This window comes from Mchenga conophoros, linkage group LG17 (genome assembly GCF_057382185.1).
Source record: "Mchenga conophoros isolate Kocher_MC1m ecotype Shallow Benthic linkage group LG17, M_conophoros_male_GT1.1, whole genome shotgun sequence".
NCBI classification, from domain to species: domain Eukaryota; kingdom Metazoa; phylum Chordata; class Actinopteri; order Cichliformes; family Cichlidae; genus Mchenga; species Mchenga conophoros.
Window position 1 is genome coordinate 39,042,127 of NC_140542.1, and position 14,001 is coordinate 39,056,127.

A 14,001-nucleotide genomic window follows, 5' to 3' on the forward strand; every position below is an offset into this window, starting at 1 on the left:
CTGTGTCCGGCAGCCTCGCCTCTGTCAGTGCGTCCCAGGGCAGCTGTGGCTACAATGTAGCTGCCATCACCAGTGTGTGAATGTGTGTGTGACTGGATGTAGTGTAAAGCGCTTTGGGGTCCTATGGACTAGAAAAGCGCTATACAAATGCAGGCCATTTACTAAATACCACATGTTAGCTGGATGTTGTCTTTGCTGACTAAGATTCGCTAGGTTTCTTCTTCAGTAAAGTTCACAATGGCTGTCTGGTCAGTTGGTGAAGAGGGGATATATTTTTTAAATGTCTAAATTATTGGGAATAAATAATTCCACTATGATGGTCATTATCTAGTAGAAACAACTGCAAGTAACGCTGTTCTTACAGACTCTTAAAGAAGGCGTGAAATTATTTCTTTAGAGGTAATGTGCTTTTCCAGAGAAGACAGTTTAAATAAGTTTAACAGTTAATCATACTTCTTATGAATTCAGTTCCTTTGGTTACTGTTTGAACAGTGAATACAAATAGTTATTTGATTCATTTATTCATATGTGTGTGTGTGTGTGTGTGTGTGTGTGTGTGTGTGTGTGTGTACATACAGTGTCTCAAATTAATGTGTCATCTAATTACAGAGTTTCAAAATAGCTTACAGCAAAGACAGAATCAATTTAAAAACTCTGTGTATGGTGGAAAAGATGGATGTTTCAGATGAGCTCTGTGATGGTGATGTTGGGGAAATTTTAATGGAACAAGAATGAAAAAGGCTGACTGAGACTTTTAGTAACTCCCATGATGACAATACTGTTGAAGAGTGAACCCCCCCCCCCACCCACCCACCCACCCAAAAAAACCCAAAAGCCTAATAATCAAGTGCAAAGCAGTTAGCACAGCACTGAAAATCTGAACAAGGCTCGTGTAACTGAGCTCGTGGGACAGGAGACAGAGAAGCACGACTGAAGAAATAAAAATCAGAAACCATGCACGAGTGCTCAAGTCCTTCCTTGAGCGCCACAGAGTAACACACTTTGTGTTAAATAACAACTGCTGATATAGAGCCCCCTCTTGTGGTAATCATCTAGAAATGCAGGAGCTCATCAGCACCTATAGCTTTCACAAATTCTTTAAATTAAGTTTCTGGTTTTTCCATCATCCACTTGTCTAAAATCTCTGACGACAGCAGAGGATTAGATGGTCAACTCTGTGAATTCACACACGACTGGCAGCACAAGGACAGATTTAACCTGAAGGTCGTCCACTTACTGAAAATATGGATATAAAATGATAAGTTCACCGCACTTTGTCTTGAGTTTTAATGATATAACAAGTTCTCAGTCTTACTCCAACAGGAATGGCTGTTTATTTACCGTTTCTATATCTCGAGGACGTCAGCTGGAAGAGGAAATTTTACGAGGGTTTGTAAGATAAATGTCTTGCATACGTCTCTTCCCCCCCCAAATCTTTTTAATTTATCTTTTTTTCATGCTTGTACGGTTTATTTATTTATTTATTAATGAGACCGGGGGCTTTTTTCTTGTAAATAAATCACAGGAAATCATGCAGCAGTGTTTCCAGCAGTATTGGCCTTTTAATAACAACAATAAAAACAGTCCAGAAACCACTGTGGTTCTTAGCCAGAGCTAGCACATACAGTAGTAGGCCAGAAAAAGGAACAATACAATCTGTAAATACACATAATTGAATATAACAACTAAATCCATGTCGAAAAAACGGTTGAATGAAAATAACTGAGGTCTACTTGTTTCTCTGTTCGAAAGCCGCTCTGTAACCACAACTTTCCTCATCTGTGTTAATGCATCCGTATGAAGCAGGGACACTAATGCTGGAGAATCCACCCTGGTCCTTAGATCAGCAGCTAGCAGGACAGCTCAACTGCACATTTACTGAAAAGCATGAAAATCTGATGGGTTTAAACGATATCGTATGAAGACACGATTTATTTTTGCAAAAATGTCTGGAAAAGTCCAGTTTGAAACTAACTTACCATAAGGTCATAGAAAAAACAGGGGTCAAACTAAAAAGATAACATGATTCAAAACCTGGAATTTCATTAAGGTATCAGCTGGGATAAAGTCTCAAAAACCTGAAACTTTACTCGAAAAAACAAAAACTAAACTCTCCCTGTTTCAAGCCATTAGCCCATGTGGTGCAAAGAAGAAAACATGGATGGTACATTCGGTTGAAATTCTAGACTTCGTTGGCCTCTAACCGTGCAAATATCTCGTCTAGTCCAAGAGAACGAAACCAGCTCCAACCTTCAAGTTTTAAGTGAACGTCTGGTCCACTGTCACTCATACGTTAGCTTTATTAACATGTCGTAGAACATGCACATGACTGCGAGTGTGACGCTGCTGGGGAGTCCAGCATAAAACAAATGGTTAAAACTGTCATTCAGTTTAAAATGGCCATCTAGCATTAAGGCCACTCCATGTAGGATTAAAGGTCCTTCCTATTGGTCCAGGCTGATGTAACACTTGTTTCTTCAGTCAACATTAAGTGTTCAGTCGCTTCTTTAAAGGGAGGGGTCTCGGAAAAAAAGCCTCTGAAGGTGGTAGCTGTAGAAAGCTGAAACAACCCTAAGTGTACAGGTCAGTAGGGGGCCACGTCAGTAGTTCTTGAAAATTTGCAAGTCTAAAAAACAAATCTACTGAGCTACAAGACTGTAATTGAACTCCAAAAGTGACCGAAAGTCCCAAAAGACAGCTGCTCAGCTTTCAGTCGGGCAGGCAGACGGGCAGTTAGGGCTCCCTGGAAAACAGATGGCCAGGTTGTGTTAGCTTATGTAACTGGCCATCAGTGAAAAAGGCCATCTGACACACTCGGACAGACCATCACGTGTAACCAGGCGAGCAAGTCAGTGAGCGAAGGCGGCCGATAATCGGTCGTTCAGTCGTTGAGACGACGGTCGCACAGCTCCTTGTAGATTCTCTTGCGAATGCGAGGCATGTCGTCCTGGCTGAACAGCAGCGGCTGCTTCACGGAGAGGCGGCGGCAGTACTGGCAAACAGAAAGACGGACAGTGGTGAGGTTTTTCCTCTGTGTTATTCGCCCTCCAGTGAGGGCCAACAAATCAAATTTGTGTAGAAACCCAAGGCAGGAGAAACACTCTATATCTATTTTATTTGCTTTTCTGCCAGGGAGTCGTGAAAGAGATGCATAATCTCACCTCAAGGACGAATACCCCACAGTCGCTGTCGTTTTTCTGCTGAGGAATACCCTGAGGAATAAATCACAGTCAACACTACAGCTGCAGCTTTTGGGCTGAACTGTTTGCATATATTTCAGCTTTATTTACATGCATGCCACTTTATAATTTGACTTAGGACATACAAAGTGAAAGATTTACGTACAAAAAAAATAAGCAAACTTCAACTTTCCTGAACTACTCTGGGCAAAATAAATAATCTTCCCTGTTTTAAAGGAGCAAAGGTAAGTGGGTGTGTGTTTACACAGGTCTGGGATCAGAGTTACCTTGATTATAGTAATCTTCCAGCCTTTCTGGAAAGCTGTCTGTTTCTTCTCTCTTGCTTCAGACTGAAGGTACTTCATAATGTTCTGATGGGAGATCACACAGACAGAACCGCTACAGTGATTACGGTGCAGAGATGTAGCATTACAGCACAAGCATGTATTTTAGTACATCTAAAATTCTGCGAGACAGCAAGGTCGGAAACTACATTTATGTAAATGTTCAGGGAACAGAAGATGCTGTGGATTACACAGGTCTGCAACCAAAAAGCTGCATAGGATTTTTTGACAGTTTCTTATAGACGTTTACTCACTGAAGCCGGGAAAAATATTGGGAATACATGGGAACATGGGAATAGAGCAGCTGCAGAGAATTCAGCATTAATGAATCAATGGTACAGAAGAGGAGGAAGCAAGAAGAATGAGATGAGTAAAATTTGATTCATCTGACTGCTTTGTTTCACTTAATGTGCCTTATAATCCTGTGTGCCTTAGGGCCCGAAAAAATACGGTATCCAATGATGATTTCTTACATTAATTCAATATTTCTAAGAGCCAGACTCAAGAGAAATACACACAGAAAATGTGAGGAATAGAGGGGGGTCAGTAGGAGGGGGAGGGGACAGTGTGTTTGGCAAAAGGAGCTCAGATGATCGTGTCCACAAAGCAAAAGTTAAGGAAATTATGCTTAGTTAATTGTAATAAAATATGGATTCTTTTTCCATCACTGTTGTGCTTTTTCTTCTCTTCAATGTAGACTCCTCCTGTTTTTATTGAACCCAATAATTTATTTGTCTAAGGAGCAGAAAAACTGGATTCCTGAGATTCCTGCCTCGTTCTCTGAAACTGAGAAAATACGACACAAAACAACATCAACATGCGCGGAGTTGCTCACATCTGTGGTGTGTCTGAACACGATGCCTTGGCTGTCATAGTAGCTGATGGTTTTGGTCGCCATGGTGACCGTGACGAGGGACCAGTGGATTTCTAAATGGATGGGAATTAGCAACAGCCACTTGGAGAACAAGTCGACCTGAAACGACCACACACAGAGTCAGAAAGGAGCGCACTACAGGTCAACAATCGTCAATTAACAATCAGCAATATAACAAACAAAACTCAAATTCTATGATGTAGTTACAGGTTTGAGAGTCAAATGTATCTGAATCACTGTCATTGTTTACATTTCCAATAATACACGAGGTGAAAGCAATCGTTCAAGCCACACATTTGTGTTTTTGTCACGCTGTGTTCTCTGAGGTTCTGGAGCATACTGGTTTGCACCTGACGTGCAAAAGATCCCAGTTGGATTCTGGGAGATGTGTGCCCAGCCTCGTTGTGTTGTTTATGATGGAGAAATGGTTCTGCAGCTTTTATATTTTTACATAACATTTACTCACTGATGCCAGTTAGATATTAAAAAGTAGTTAGGACAAGGACATAAAAATAAGAAAACCCCTCAGCAGAGATGGGCAGTAATGCGTTACTGTAATCCGATTACTTTTAACAAGTAAGGAGTAAAGTAAGGGATTACTATTTCAAAAAAGTAATTAGATTACTGTTACTTTCCTATAAGCACGCTGCATTACTAAACCATGATTCTGTTTATGAGCGTGTCTCATCACAGTGATGTAAGCACCCCCGGATCCCCCACTGACATGACCGCTGTGGACAAACCTCCACCCGCCCCACTCCTGCTAAACAGGTGACTATAGATTTAAGAGTGACAGGACTCAGTGCTGCTGAATCTGTGATTTTATTCATTTTTACTGTGTTTTACTTGCATCTATTTGAAAGAGTGTAAACACAAAACATTATTTTATCTTATGTGCTGGAATGTACAGAAAATAGGTTTAAATGTTAATGAAATTTCTTCCAGTCAGAGAATGGTGCAGATAATTTAATTTTTGTTTGATGCATAAAGTTAAAAGATTAAAACTGATAAAAAAAAAAGAGGCTTTTTCCATTTGATTCAGTTTTATATGATGGATTGTGCAGAATAAATAGAATTGGGCTGAAAGGTCTATTTCTCTATTACATATTCAGGTTGTGTATCATGTTTTTAAAAAGTAATAAAGTAACTAATTACTTTTAAAAATAAGTAATCAGTAGAGTAACTGGATTACTTTCTTGGAGAAGTAATCTGTAATTAGTAACTAATTACTAATTTTAAGTAACTTGACCAACACTGCTCCTCAGTTTCACTTTAAGAGTGCAGTGTTCCACCTTTTCTGGAAACCAGGCTGTGGTTTGTATTTAGATGATGGTTCTCAGCAGGAGCACACAGACGCCACAGAAACATTTCCAGTAACTGAACCTAGTTTTCTGCAGCTTCCAGTAAAAACTGATTCCAGTGAAGCCAAATGTCCTTACTTTCTTAGTCCATCTCTTCACGCCATCGTAACCTTTGGCCACAAGCTGCTTGTGGAAAAAGCTGTTGAAAAAATGAACCTAAGAAAAAGAAACAGTAACTTTTTTTTGAATATCTAGATTCTCAAAAATAACCAGTGAATATTTTTTTAATCAAGCATAACCCTACAAACACACCCAGTCTTACCTTGTGCTCCGTAGCCTCCATAATGAGTTCTCCATACATGTTGATAATCTGACGAAAAGGTAACGTGATATCAGTACTGAAGGTGTAACACAGTTACAGCATCACTAACATTTTAAAAAAATTAAATTAAATTAAAATACTGTATTCCTCTCTTTACCTGATCATTGAGCCAATTCTGTTCCTCCAGTGTGCCGAGGTCCTCCAGCCTTAGTGTGTGTTTATTATACATGACCATGAAGCCTGCAACAGGAGCAGAAGACAGCCCCGACTTGTACCGAGACATCTCCCTTTTGATGTCCAACCCACTAAAACAGACACACGGAGAGAAAGGAATGTTAATCGAACTTCTGTATATGAGGTTCATCTGTTTATTTTACCTTTAATGACAGTCTGAGAGAATAACGCTGAAAAAGACAACAGAAACTTCTAGAAGACGGATGCTAACGTAAGCAGCTCTGCTTCCACACCGATTTGTCTAAATCCTGTTGGAGCAATAAAGCATTATTCAAACAGGGATGGTTTGCCATCAGCATGTTGAGTCTTGAGCCAGTCCTCATTTCTTTATATGAAAATGGACGCAGAGATTCATTGAAACATATGCCAACATCAATGGAAATATAGACAAATCCAGAGTTTGTACAGTTCTAACAAGCTTGTGAGTCAATATTTGGTAAAAGAAAGCAGAAGTAAGCAGTCAATGTCAAAACCTTTAGAAATCCTAGAAAACGTTTGTTCTAGACGTCTTTAAGAATAACAAGAAAGACTCCACGGAAGCAAAATATGAAGAAAGGAGGGTAACACCTCTCAACAACGCGTTTTAGTTTCCTCACTGCAGTTCAGATATTACTCCAACTGTCTCAAAAGTGCAGATTATCTACGTTAATAACAGTCAGGCAGGTGAAATCAAACTGAGTTTGTGCCGACCTGTTGCTGAGGTCACACTTGCTCTCCTTCTTCAGGTGTTCCCGGACATCAGATTCACTGAGAGGAATGAAACTGCCGTATTTTATATAGAAGCTCTCCAGAAACTCTAAAACAGAGGAAGTTGTCATGAAAGTGATTATGTGACCCAGTGTGTTTGCTTTTTAATCCAAGAAATCTCAAAATCTTTTTGACAGTCTTGCCTCCTGGTCAGTTTACCTGCAAGCCTCAGGTCAACAAAATGTTGTCCTAGAGGAATTTATGTTGTTTCAAAATTTTAAAAGAGAAAAAAAAAGAAACATATTGTTAAAAATGAACTTTGCTCATCCTTTTTGTTGAACAGAAAACTACCTAACCAAAAATTGACTATTATACCATCAATCAAATCAACACATGCATTTAGTTCTCCTTCTGGGAGCTAAGAAAATATGTCATGAATGATTAATCATGTATAAACATGAGCTCAGATCAAATGTGTGCACATTAACACTTACTGGACAAGGCCAGGAATGTTTTATGGATCTTTTATGACATAAAAAAAAATGCTGATCCTCTCAGCAGTCGCTTCTTTGTGTGTAAAACATCATTTACCAAACGGAGAGGGTGATGAATATATTCATGCTCAGGCATGGGTTCGCACCGTGAACCCTAAACCACATCTTACCATGGATGGTATCAGTAAGCTGCTCCAGACTCTCTTGATGCTGTATCGTTCCATCTGTGTTTTCTGACCGATTCTCGTGCATCATTTCATCCATCTGGTCTTTCTCCCAGGTGCCAGGCTGACAATACAGTCTGTGGTCACTTAATGCCCAGCCATGTTGGATGCTGCTCACTGTAACAGGGCAGTAGTCTGGTGGAGGAACGGCAGCCGGACGAGAACTTTCCACCTCCATAGTTGTAGATCCACGGTTGTGGTCTGTTGGTGCTATAACATTTCCATTGGACAGCGCTACCAATAAAGCAACTCTGTCTGTTCCGTCGGGGACTTGATCCACCTGCATCTCAGAGTCAAGGTCCTGAGTTGTTCCTGATCTTGAAGCGGGGCCTGACTGCCATGAGATGGACAGCTGTATGTTTCCAGGTTCGGTCACTATCATGTTGTTTTCCTCTCCTTCTTCATCGGTGTCAGACAGGTCTACCGTGTCGCCGTTTCTAAGTGGACAATTAACTGAGCTGGGGTCATTCTGGTCCCCGTGGTGCATGTGTGCATCTTGAATTTCCCTCTGCACCACTGACGGAGCCAAGGCCTCGGTTTTAGAACAGACAGCAGCACCACCTGTTTCTCCCTTTTTAATTTCAGTGTTAACTTCCATATTCGATGCGCTTGTGGCTTTCATCATTCCCCTTCCTTGACCTCTAACCACTAGTGACCCCCCGCCCACAGTACCTATCAATCGGACATCTGCGCTCTTGTAATCCCCGCCTCTTTTTTCTACTACATCAGACGCCGCGGAGCCGTCTATCAACACATCCTCCTTTTTATGCGCATCTGCTTTCTCCGGAATGACACAGTTCCTTAGGGATTCTTCCTGCAAGGGGACGGTGACAGCCTTGGCAACAGGCGTATGTGACTGAGTATTAGCCAGTGCAACAGGCATTTGCACCTTATCTTCATCATTTACCTCCCCCTTGGTCAAATCAAAGCTCTTGATATGCGTCAACTGGTCCACTTTCCCTTTAGGAGTGACCCCAGGGTCCCTGCCGGCCACCCTTCCTCTTCCTCTCCCCTTCCCTGTCCCCGAGGTTCTGACATTGTGCCCCGTGCTGTTGGGGCCACAACAGTCACAGGACTTTGGAGTCCTCTTCCTGCCCGATGTGCGGCCATTGACTGGGCCCGGAACAGGTGTTGGTGTCTGTGCAGAAGACCACACTGATTCCTGGCTTGACTTAGTACTTAATGCTTTGGCTGGAGTTACAACAGGCTGCTCTGTATCAGCAGGAGTGCCGGTCTGAGTCAGATCAGAGTTGGACGTAAGGCCTGCGGTGAGGAGTTTAGCAGGGGACTGGGTTTGGTCCTGATCTGTAGTACCTCCAGACGGAGGGACTAAAGGAGGTGCTGTAGTTAAATGAGGTGATGCTGACGGTGTTGTGTTCATTGGGGAAGCAGAGCCGCTGTGAACCATGACGTCCTCCTTTGGCTTCTTAACCCCATCCCAATACCCGCTCTCTGCTCTCCTGTCCTCGCTTCCCTTTTGGTTTGTTGGACCGGCAGTATAACGGCCTTTCTAGATGTTATGCGCTCGCTTCCCTTTAGGTGTTCTTCTAGCCAGTACATTTGCCATTGTTCTTAAGCTTTTCCAACCACGACAGCAGACATGAATGTGCAGGTTGGACACTTTTCTGTGTGTTATATTTCCGCCATGGTCTCCTAATTGGTAGAGAAGAAAAAAAAAAGGAGAGAGAAAAAGTCGGTTTGTTTTTGCTCTGCGAGGCTCAACTTCAACAAACACGTTTATGTCAGCAGCACAAACGCAGATAAAAGCAGGCCTACAATATAACAACAGGTGGGATTTCAACTGTGGCAAGGAAACCAAAACAATTTAAAAGATGCACACATCGCAGTGCACAGAAAATAAACCAGACATACAAGATGTGCATCAAATAAAATTTGCCCTAGCTTGTCTCACTAGTAGGAGTGTTCCTCGTGCTGTGCACACTGACTGTTTTAGGTCGGGGAGCAGCTGGAAGCTGCTTCTATCTCACCCCATCTTTAGTGTCACCTTCTGTCACACCAACCCTACTGCACGTCCTCCTTCACTACAGGAATCTGCACTGCGGTCTCTTTTCCTCCTGCACAGCAGCTCCATCTTTAACATCCTTTGCCGAGCGCATCCTCAATCCCTGCTTTACACATATTTTTTATTCCTATTTATTCTATTTATCCCCTTTGTATATTTTATTTATATTTGTCTCTGTATTTATATATGTGTGTGTGTATGTGTATATATAACAGTTCTGTAACTGTAACTTCGGTCGTTGCTGTGCTTTTTTTGGAAGTCGAATTTCCCAGAGGAACCCACCCGAGGGATTAATAAAGTTCTATCTTATCTTATCTCTTATCTTATGTCCAAACCATCTCATCTTCCTGACGCTGAAAACTGCCAAATTAAGCTCAACAGAACTCACTAAATGATTAAGCTGGTCTCATGGGATACACCACGGGACTCTCCACCATCTTGTAAACCTTTCTTTTCACCCTTGCTACCATCCTTCTGCCAAAAATCACCCCTGACACTCAGCACCACCCACCCCGCCCTGTCTGCAGTCTCTTTTTCACCCATCTTTTGCAGTGTGCATGGATTTCAGTGGCTGCTCGTGGGTATTTTAAGTCGCCCACCTTCACTCACACACGTGTATCCCTCCAATTCACAAACGTGGAGTGAATTGTTAATGATTAATTTCCAGGGACATGTAAACATCAACATGGTTGTCTTAAGATGACACAGGGCCATTTCTCTACCTGATACTTTACATTTAAAAAACAAAAACAAAAACAAACTTTGAACCTACAAAAAAAAAAAGAGAAGAAAAACAGATAAGACCAGGCCACAAGTCAGTGTACTCTAGTTCTGGTCTCGGGCCTGAATAAATGGAGAGTGTTGCATCGAGAAGGGCATCCTGTGTAAAATCTTTCTAAAATCAAACATGCGGAACATCAAGGAGGAGATTTCTATACAGGATCGGTCAGGGCCTGGGTTAACAGCGACCGCTTCCCAGTGCTTGTAGAAACTGGGCTACTGCTGGCCGAAGACAAAGCAAGAGGGAAGGAGGAAGGCATGTTCAGAAAGGCAGGTGTGTAGGAGTGAAAGCAGGGCCTTTAAATGTAGGTACGATGACTAGTAATGGTTTTGACAGTGCAGAGAAGAAATGCTGGACATATTGGACAAAGGATGGAGCTGCCAGGAAGGAGGAAAAGGTTCATGGATGCAATGAATGAGAGGGGTGGTGTGACGGAGGAGGATGCTAGAAACAGGGTGAGATGCGGGCAGATGATCCCTTGCTATATTAAATTGAGGAGCCAAAAAGAAAACAAAAAAACCGAAAACAGGCACTTTGATTATTTGTCTGCTTGGTTACAAAGCATCTAAGTACGTCGCTGTTTGATTAACAGGTGGTTTGATGTTCCGACAGGATTCACTTGTTGTTACAGCGCGCCGTCACTTTTTCCCACAAATACTAAGCACATGACTAACACTGCATGCTACTGTCCTCTTAAAGTTAATGCTGCCTTTTAAAGAGTACCATGTGGCTCGGGGAAACTCTGAGCGTGGTATGAATTAGCAACTACACAGGGAGAAATTGCTGTCGTTACAAATGGCTGGTAAAATTCACTTACGTTATCAAGTTAAATGAAAACTGCTCCGTTAGCTGCCCCAGTCTGACATTTGGGCTCCAACAAACGGAGCAGGTCCGCGCATCATTCAGCAATATAACGCACCACCAAATTATTTAACGGGTGGCATAATATGACGTTGCACAAAGTTCTGCACAAGTTTGTCATTGCGAGCTAAGTTAGCTAGCTGCAGCCAAAGCACAGGCGAAAACACAAAGCAACGACTACACACATTTCCTCCATTTTCGAGAGGAAGTTGGGGGCGCAAAAAGACAAAGAACGAGCAGCGAGTCATTACTCGAAGTCTGCCGGATTTGATGAGCCAAACCACAGCAAGAAGCTACAAGAAACATATATCTACTATACCTTGTCAGTCAAACAACAAACGAGTTTTGTCTGGCCACGATTTGCACAAATAACAATCAAAGCTGTCGTCGCTCGTTGATTGCGTCACGGCTTCGGAGTGCGCTTCGGCTGTGTCCGGAAGCTGTCGCGAAGCATCCTTGAGATTTCAGGTTCTCTCTTCTTATTTCATTTCTACCACGATGTAAAAGACAAAAGCTTTATTTTATTTATTTAATTTGATCCCATTTGTTTTGTTTTTATTTTTATGTTTTATTTTTATTGTTCATGTTCAAAAACTTTACGTCCATAGTTTTTTTTTTTAACTGGGGACATAAAGTCTGTCAACAAAGATTGTGGAAAAAAAGGGTAATGTTATAAAAGCTCCTGTTTTACATTTCATTGTTCGGTGTGTACACTTCACGCGTTCATACCCAGTGTTGGGTAAGTTACTTTGAAAACGTAATTAATTATAGTCAAGTTATATTTTTTACTGTAACAACCACAAACACGTTTATTGAATCATATTTCATAACTTTATATGCAAATATAAGTTGTCAGTTTTAAAATCCTATGCACAAGTTTTGCAAAGAACAAAGTTACTTGCAGCCGTTTGCCTTTTACCCTTTAGTATAACCGTTTCAAACTATTTACATAGCAATCGGGTGTTCTGCATTAGATAAGATGCCACACGGATTATTTGTTTGTTTTTATTTTTGGTCATAAGCAGAGTGCTTGCTGCGAAAAAACGCCGCGTATATCTTGTTTATCATGACTCTGGTTTTAAGTGGCCTATCAACACAATTTAAAAACTGGTATATGTCACCTTGTTGCTTCGTCATCTTGAAGTGGTCATGTAATTGTCTTACCACGACTACTTTATTCTTCCTCAGTCAAGCAGCAGCACTCATGCGATTGTTTTGCCCCCTTATCTCCAGGTGTTGTGCCAAAAAGTGATCGTTGGGCAGAAAGCTGTAGCGCCCAGATTACTTACAGCTACTTCCGTGCAACTGATATAAGATGCTGTAAGCTGAACACAGCTTCAACCGTCTGTTTGTTGAAAAATAGTAACGCGACCGCATTTTCTTGTTAGTAACGGTAACGGCCTTGTAAAGATAGGAATAGTAATTAGTGAGATTACGTTACTGAAAGAAGTAACGTCGTTAGTAACGCCGTTAGAAACGCCGGAGAAAGTGCTGCAACCAGATCAAACCAAAATCAAGCTCTCTGGCATCAACTATAGAAGAGATTATATGATTATAACACAAAGAAGAAGCATTGAGGGGCCATGTGCATGGGCGAGAACCTCCTTCCCTCAGCCAGAGGACTGAAGATGAGTCATGGATGGGTTTTCCATCATGACAATGGCCCAAAACGAGCACGGCAACAAAAGAGTTGTCAGGTAGCAGCCAATAAACACTACTGAGAGAGCTTCTGTAAAGAGGAGTGGGTCAAAATCCCTCCTGAGATGTTTGCAAACCTGGTGACCAACTACAAGAAACATCTTGCCGATGTCCTTTCCAATAAGGGTTTCTCCATCAAGCGCTAAGTCATGTTTTGCTTGGGGATGAAATACTTATTTCACTCACTAACATGTAAACCAGTTTATAACATTTATGGATTTTTTTCCTTTCTTTTTGGTTGATTCTCTATCTCACTCCATTAAAACGAAACACCCATTAAAATTAAAAGTTTTGTAGTCGTGGTATTGATGGTGTTGATGATTTGGTGTAAAATTGATGTCATTTTTATTATACCCTAAATTAATTTTTCAGCCCTGTAAATGTTCTTGCCACGAATCCACTGTGAGCCTGCAACTTGAAAAAATAAATAAATAAAACCAGCTGATTCTGGAATAATCAGTTGGGACGTATTCACTGTGTTTTCAAGGAATAACCGATGTTTAGTAAAACTTGAGCATGTCAGCCCAGACAGAAGTGAATCTGCTCCCTGCCAAGTTTCCTGATGAGCCTGAAGAAGTTTATTTTATTCGATCGATGTAAAACATATAAACGGCTTAAACTGCAGAAATTTCCCCCCTTGAAATATTAAAGACAGCTTGGTTATAAAAGCTGATTAGATGTTAATCAGCTTTTATACATTTAAAAAGCTTTGGACTTACTGTAGTTACTGTTATTATTGATTACCCAGCTGGTGTCATCATGGACAACTGCAGTGATAAAACCGAGAGGATTCGATATCAGCATTTAATAGACTTCAGGGTTGCAGTCAACATTTGCTCTGTGCTTTCACAAACACTATGAGCATCATCATCTTTTATATTTACCACATCAATGACACAACATATTCCATATTTTGATCATCTTTAATTACAAAAAAGGACAGGAAAACAATAAATAAATCTACTAGTAAAAAAAGTAA

At 41.2% G+C, this 14,001-nt stretch overlaps 2 protein-coding genes across 8 annotated transcripts in view; both read right to left on the reverse strand.

Moving 5' to 3' along the window:
- Positions 1–1,542: 1,542 nt before the first annotated feature.
- LOC146555931 (uncharacterized) lies at positions 1,543–11,784 on the reverse strand. 4 transcript variants are annotated; one of them, XR_014889224.1, is made up of 12 exons: positions 11,644–11,784; positions 7,606–9,312; positions 7,161–7,190; positions 6,945–7,050; positions 6,178–6,325; positions 6,021–6,068; positions 5,837–5,914; positions 4,359–4,496; positions 3,467–3,550; positions 3,162–3,212; positions 2,825–2,992; positions 1,543–2,743 (listed from the first exon to the last, which is right to left on the reverse strand). XR_014889224.1 is itself a non-coding variant. In XM_085252313.1 (11 exons), the coding sequence occupies exons 2-11, from the start codon at positions 9,065–9,067 to the stop codon at positions 2,882–2,884; spliced, it is 2,256 nt and encodes a 751-aa protein (XP_085108439.1). In that variant the 5' UTR covers positions 9,068–9,312; positions 11,644–11,784; the 3' UTR covers positions 1,543–2,881. The 4 variants fall into 4 exon arrangements, 3 of the variants coding, with proteins under 3 accessions (XP_085108439.1, XP_085108440.1, XP_085108441.1); XM_085252313.1 differs by having other exon boundaries at positions 1,543–2,992; XM_085252314.1 differs by lacking the exon at positions 11,644–11,784 and adding an exon at positions 11,281–11,443 and having other exon boundaries at positions 1,543–2,992.
- Positions 11,785–13,845: 2,061 nt separating this feature from the next.
- Positions 13,846–14,001, reverse strand: part of anos1b (anosmin 1b) — a 59,078-nt gene continuing 58,922 nt past the window's right edge. For all 4 annotated transcript variants that reach the window (XM_085252620.1, XM_085252622.1, XM_085252623.1 and 1 more), the window contains exon 15: positions 13,846–14,001. This exon is cut by the window's right edge and continues 859 nt beyond it. The gene's annotated coding sequence lies outside the window, so the exon portion shown is untranslated.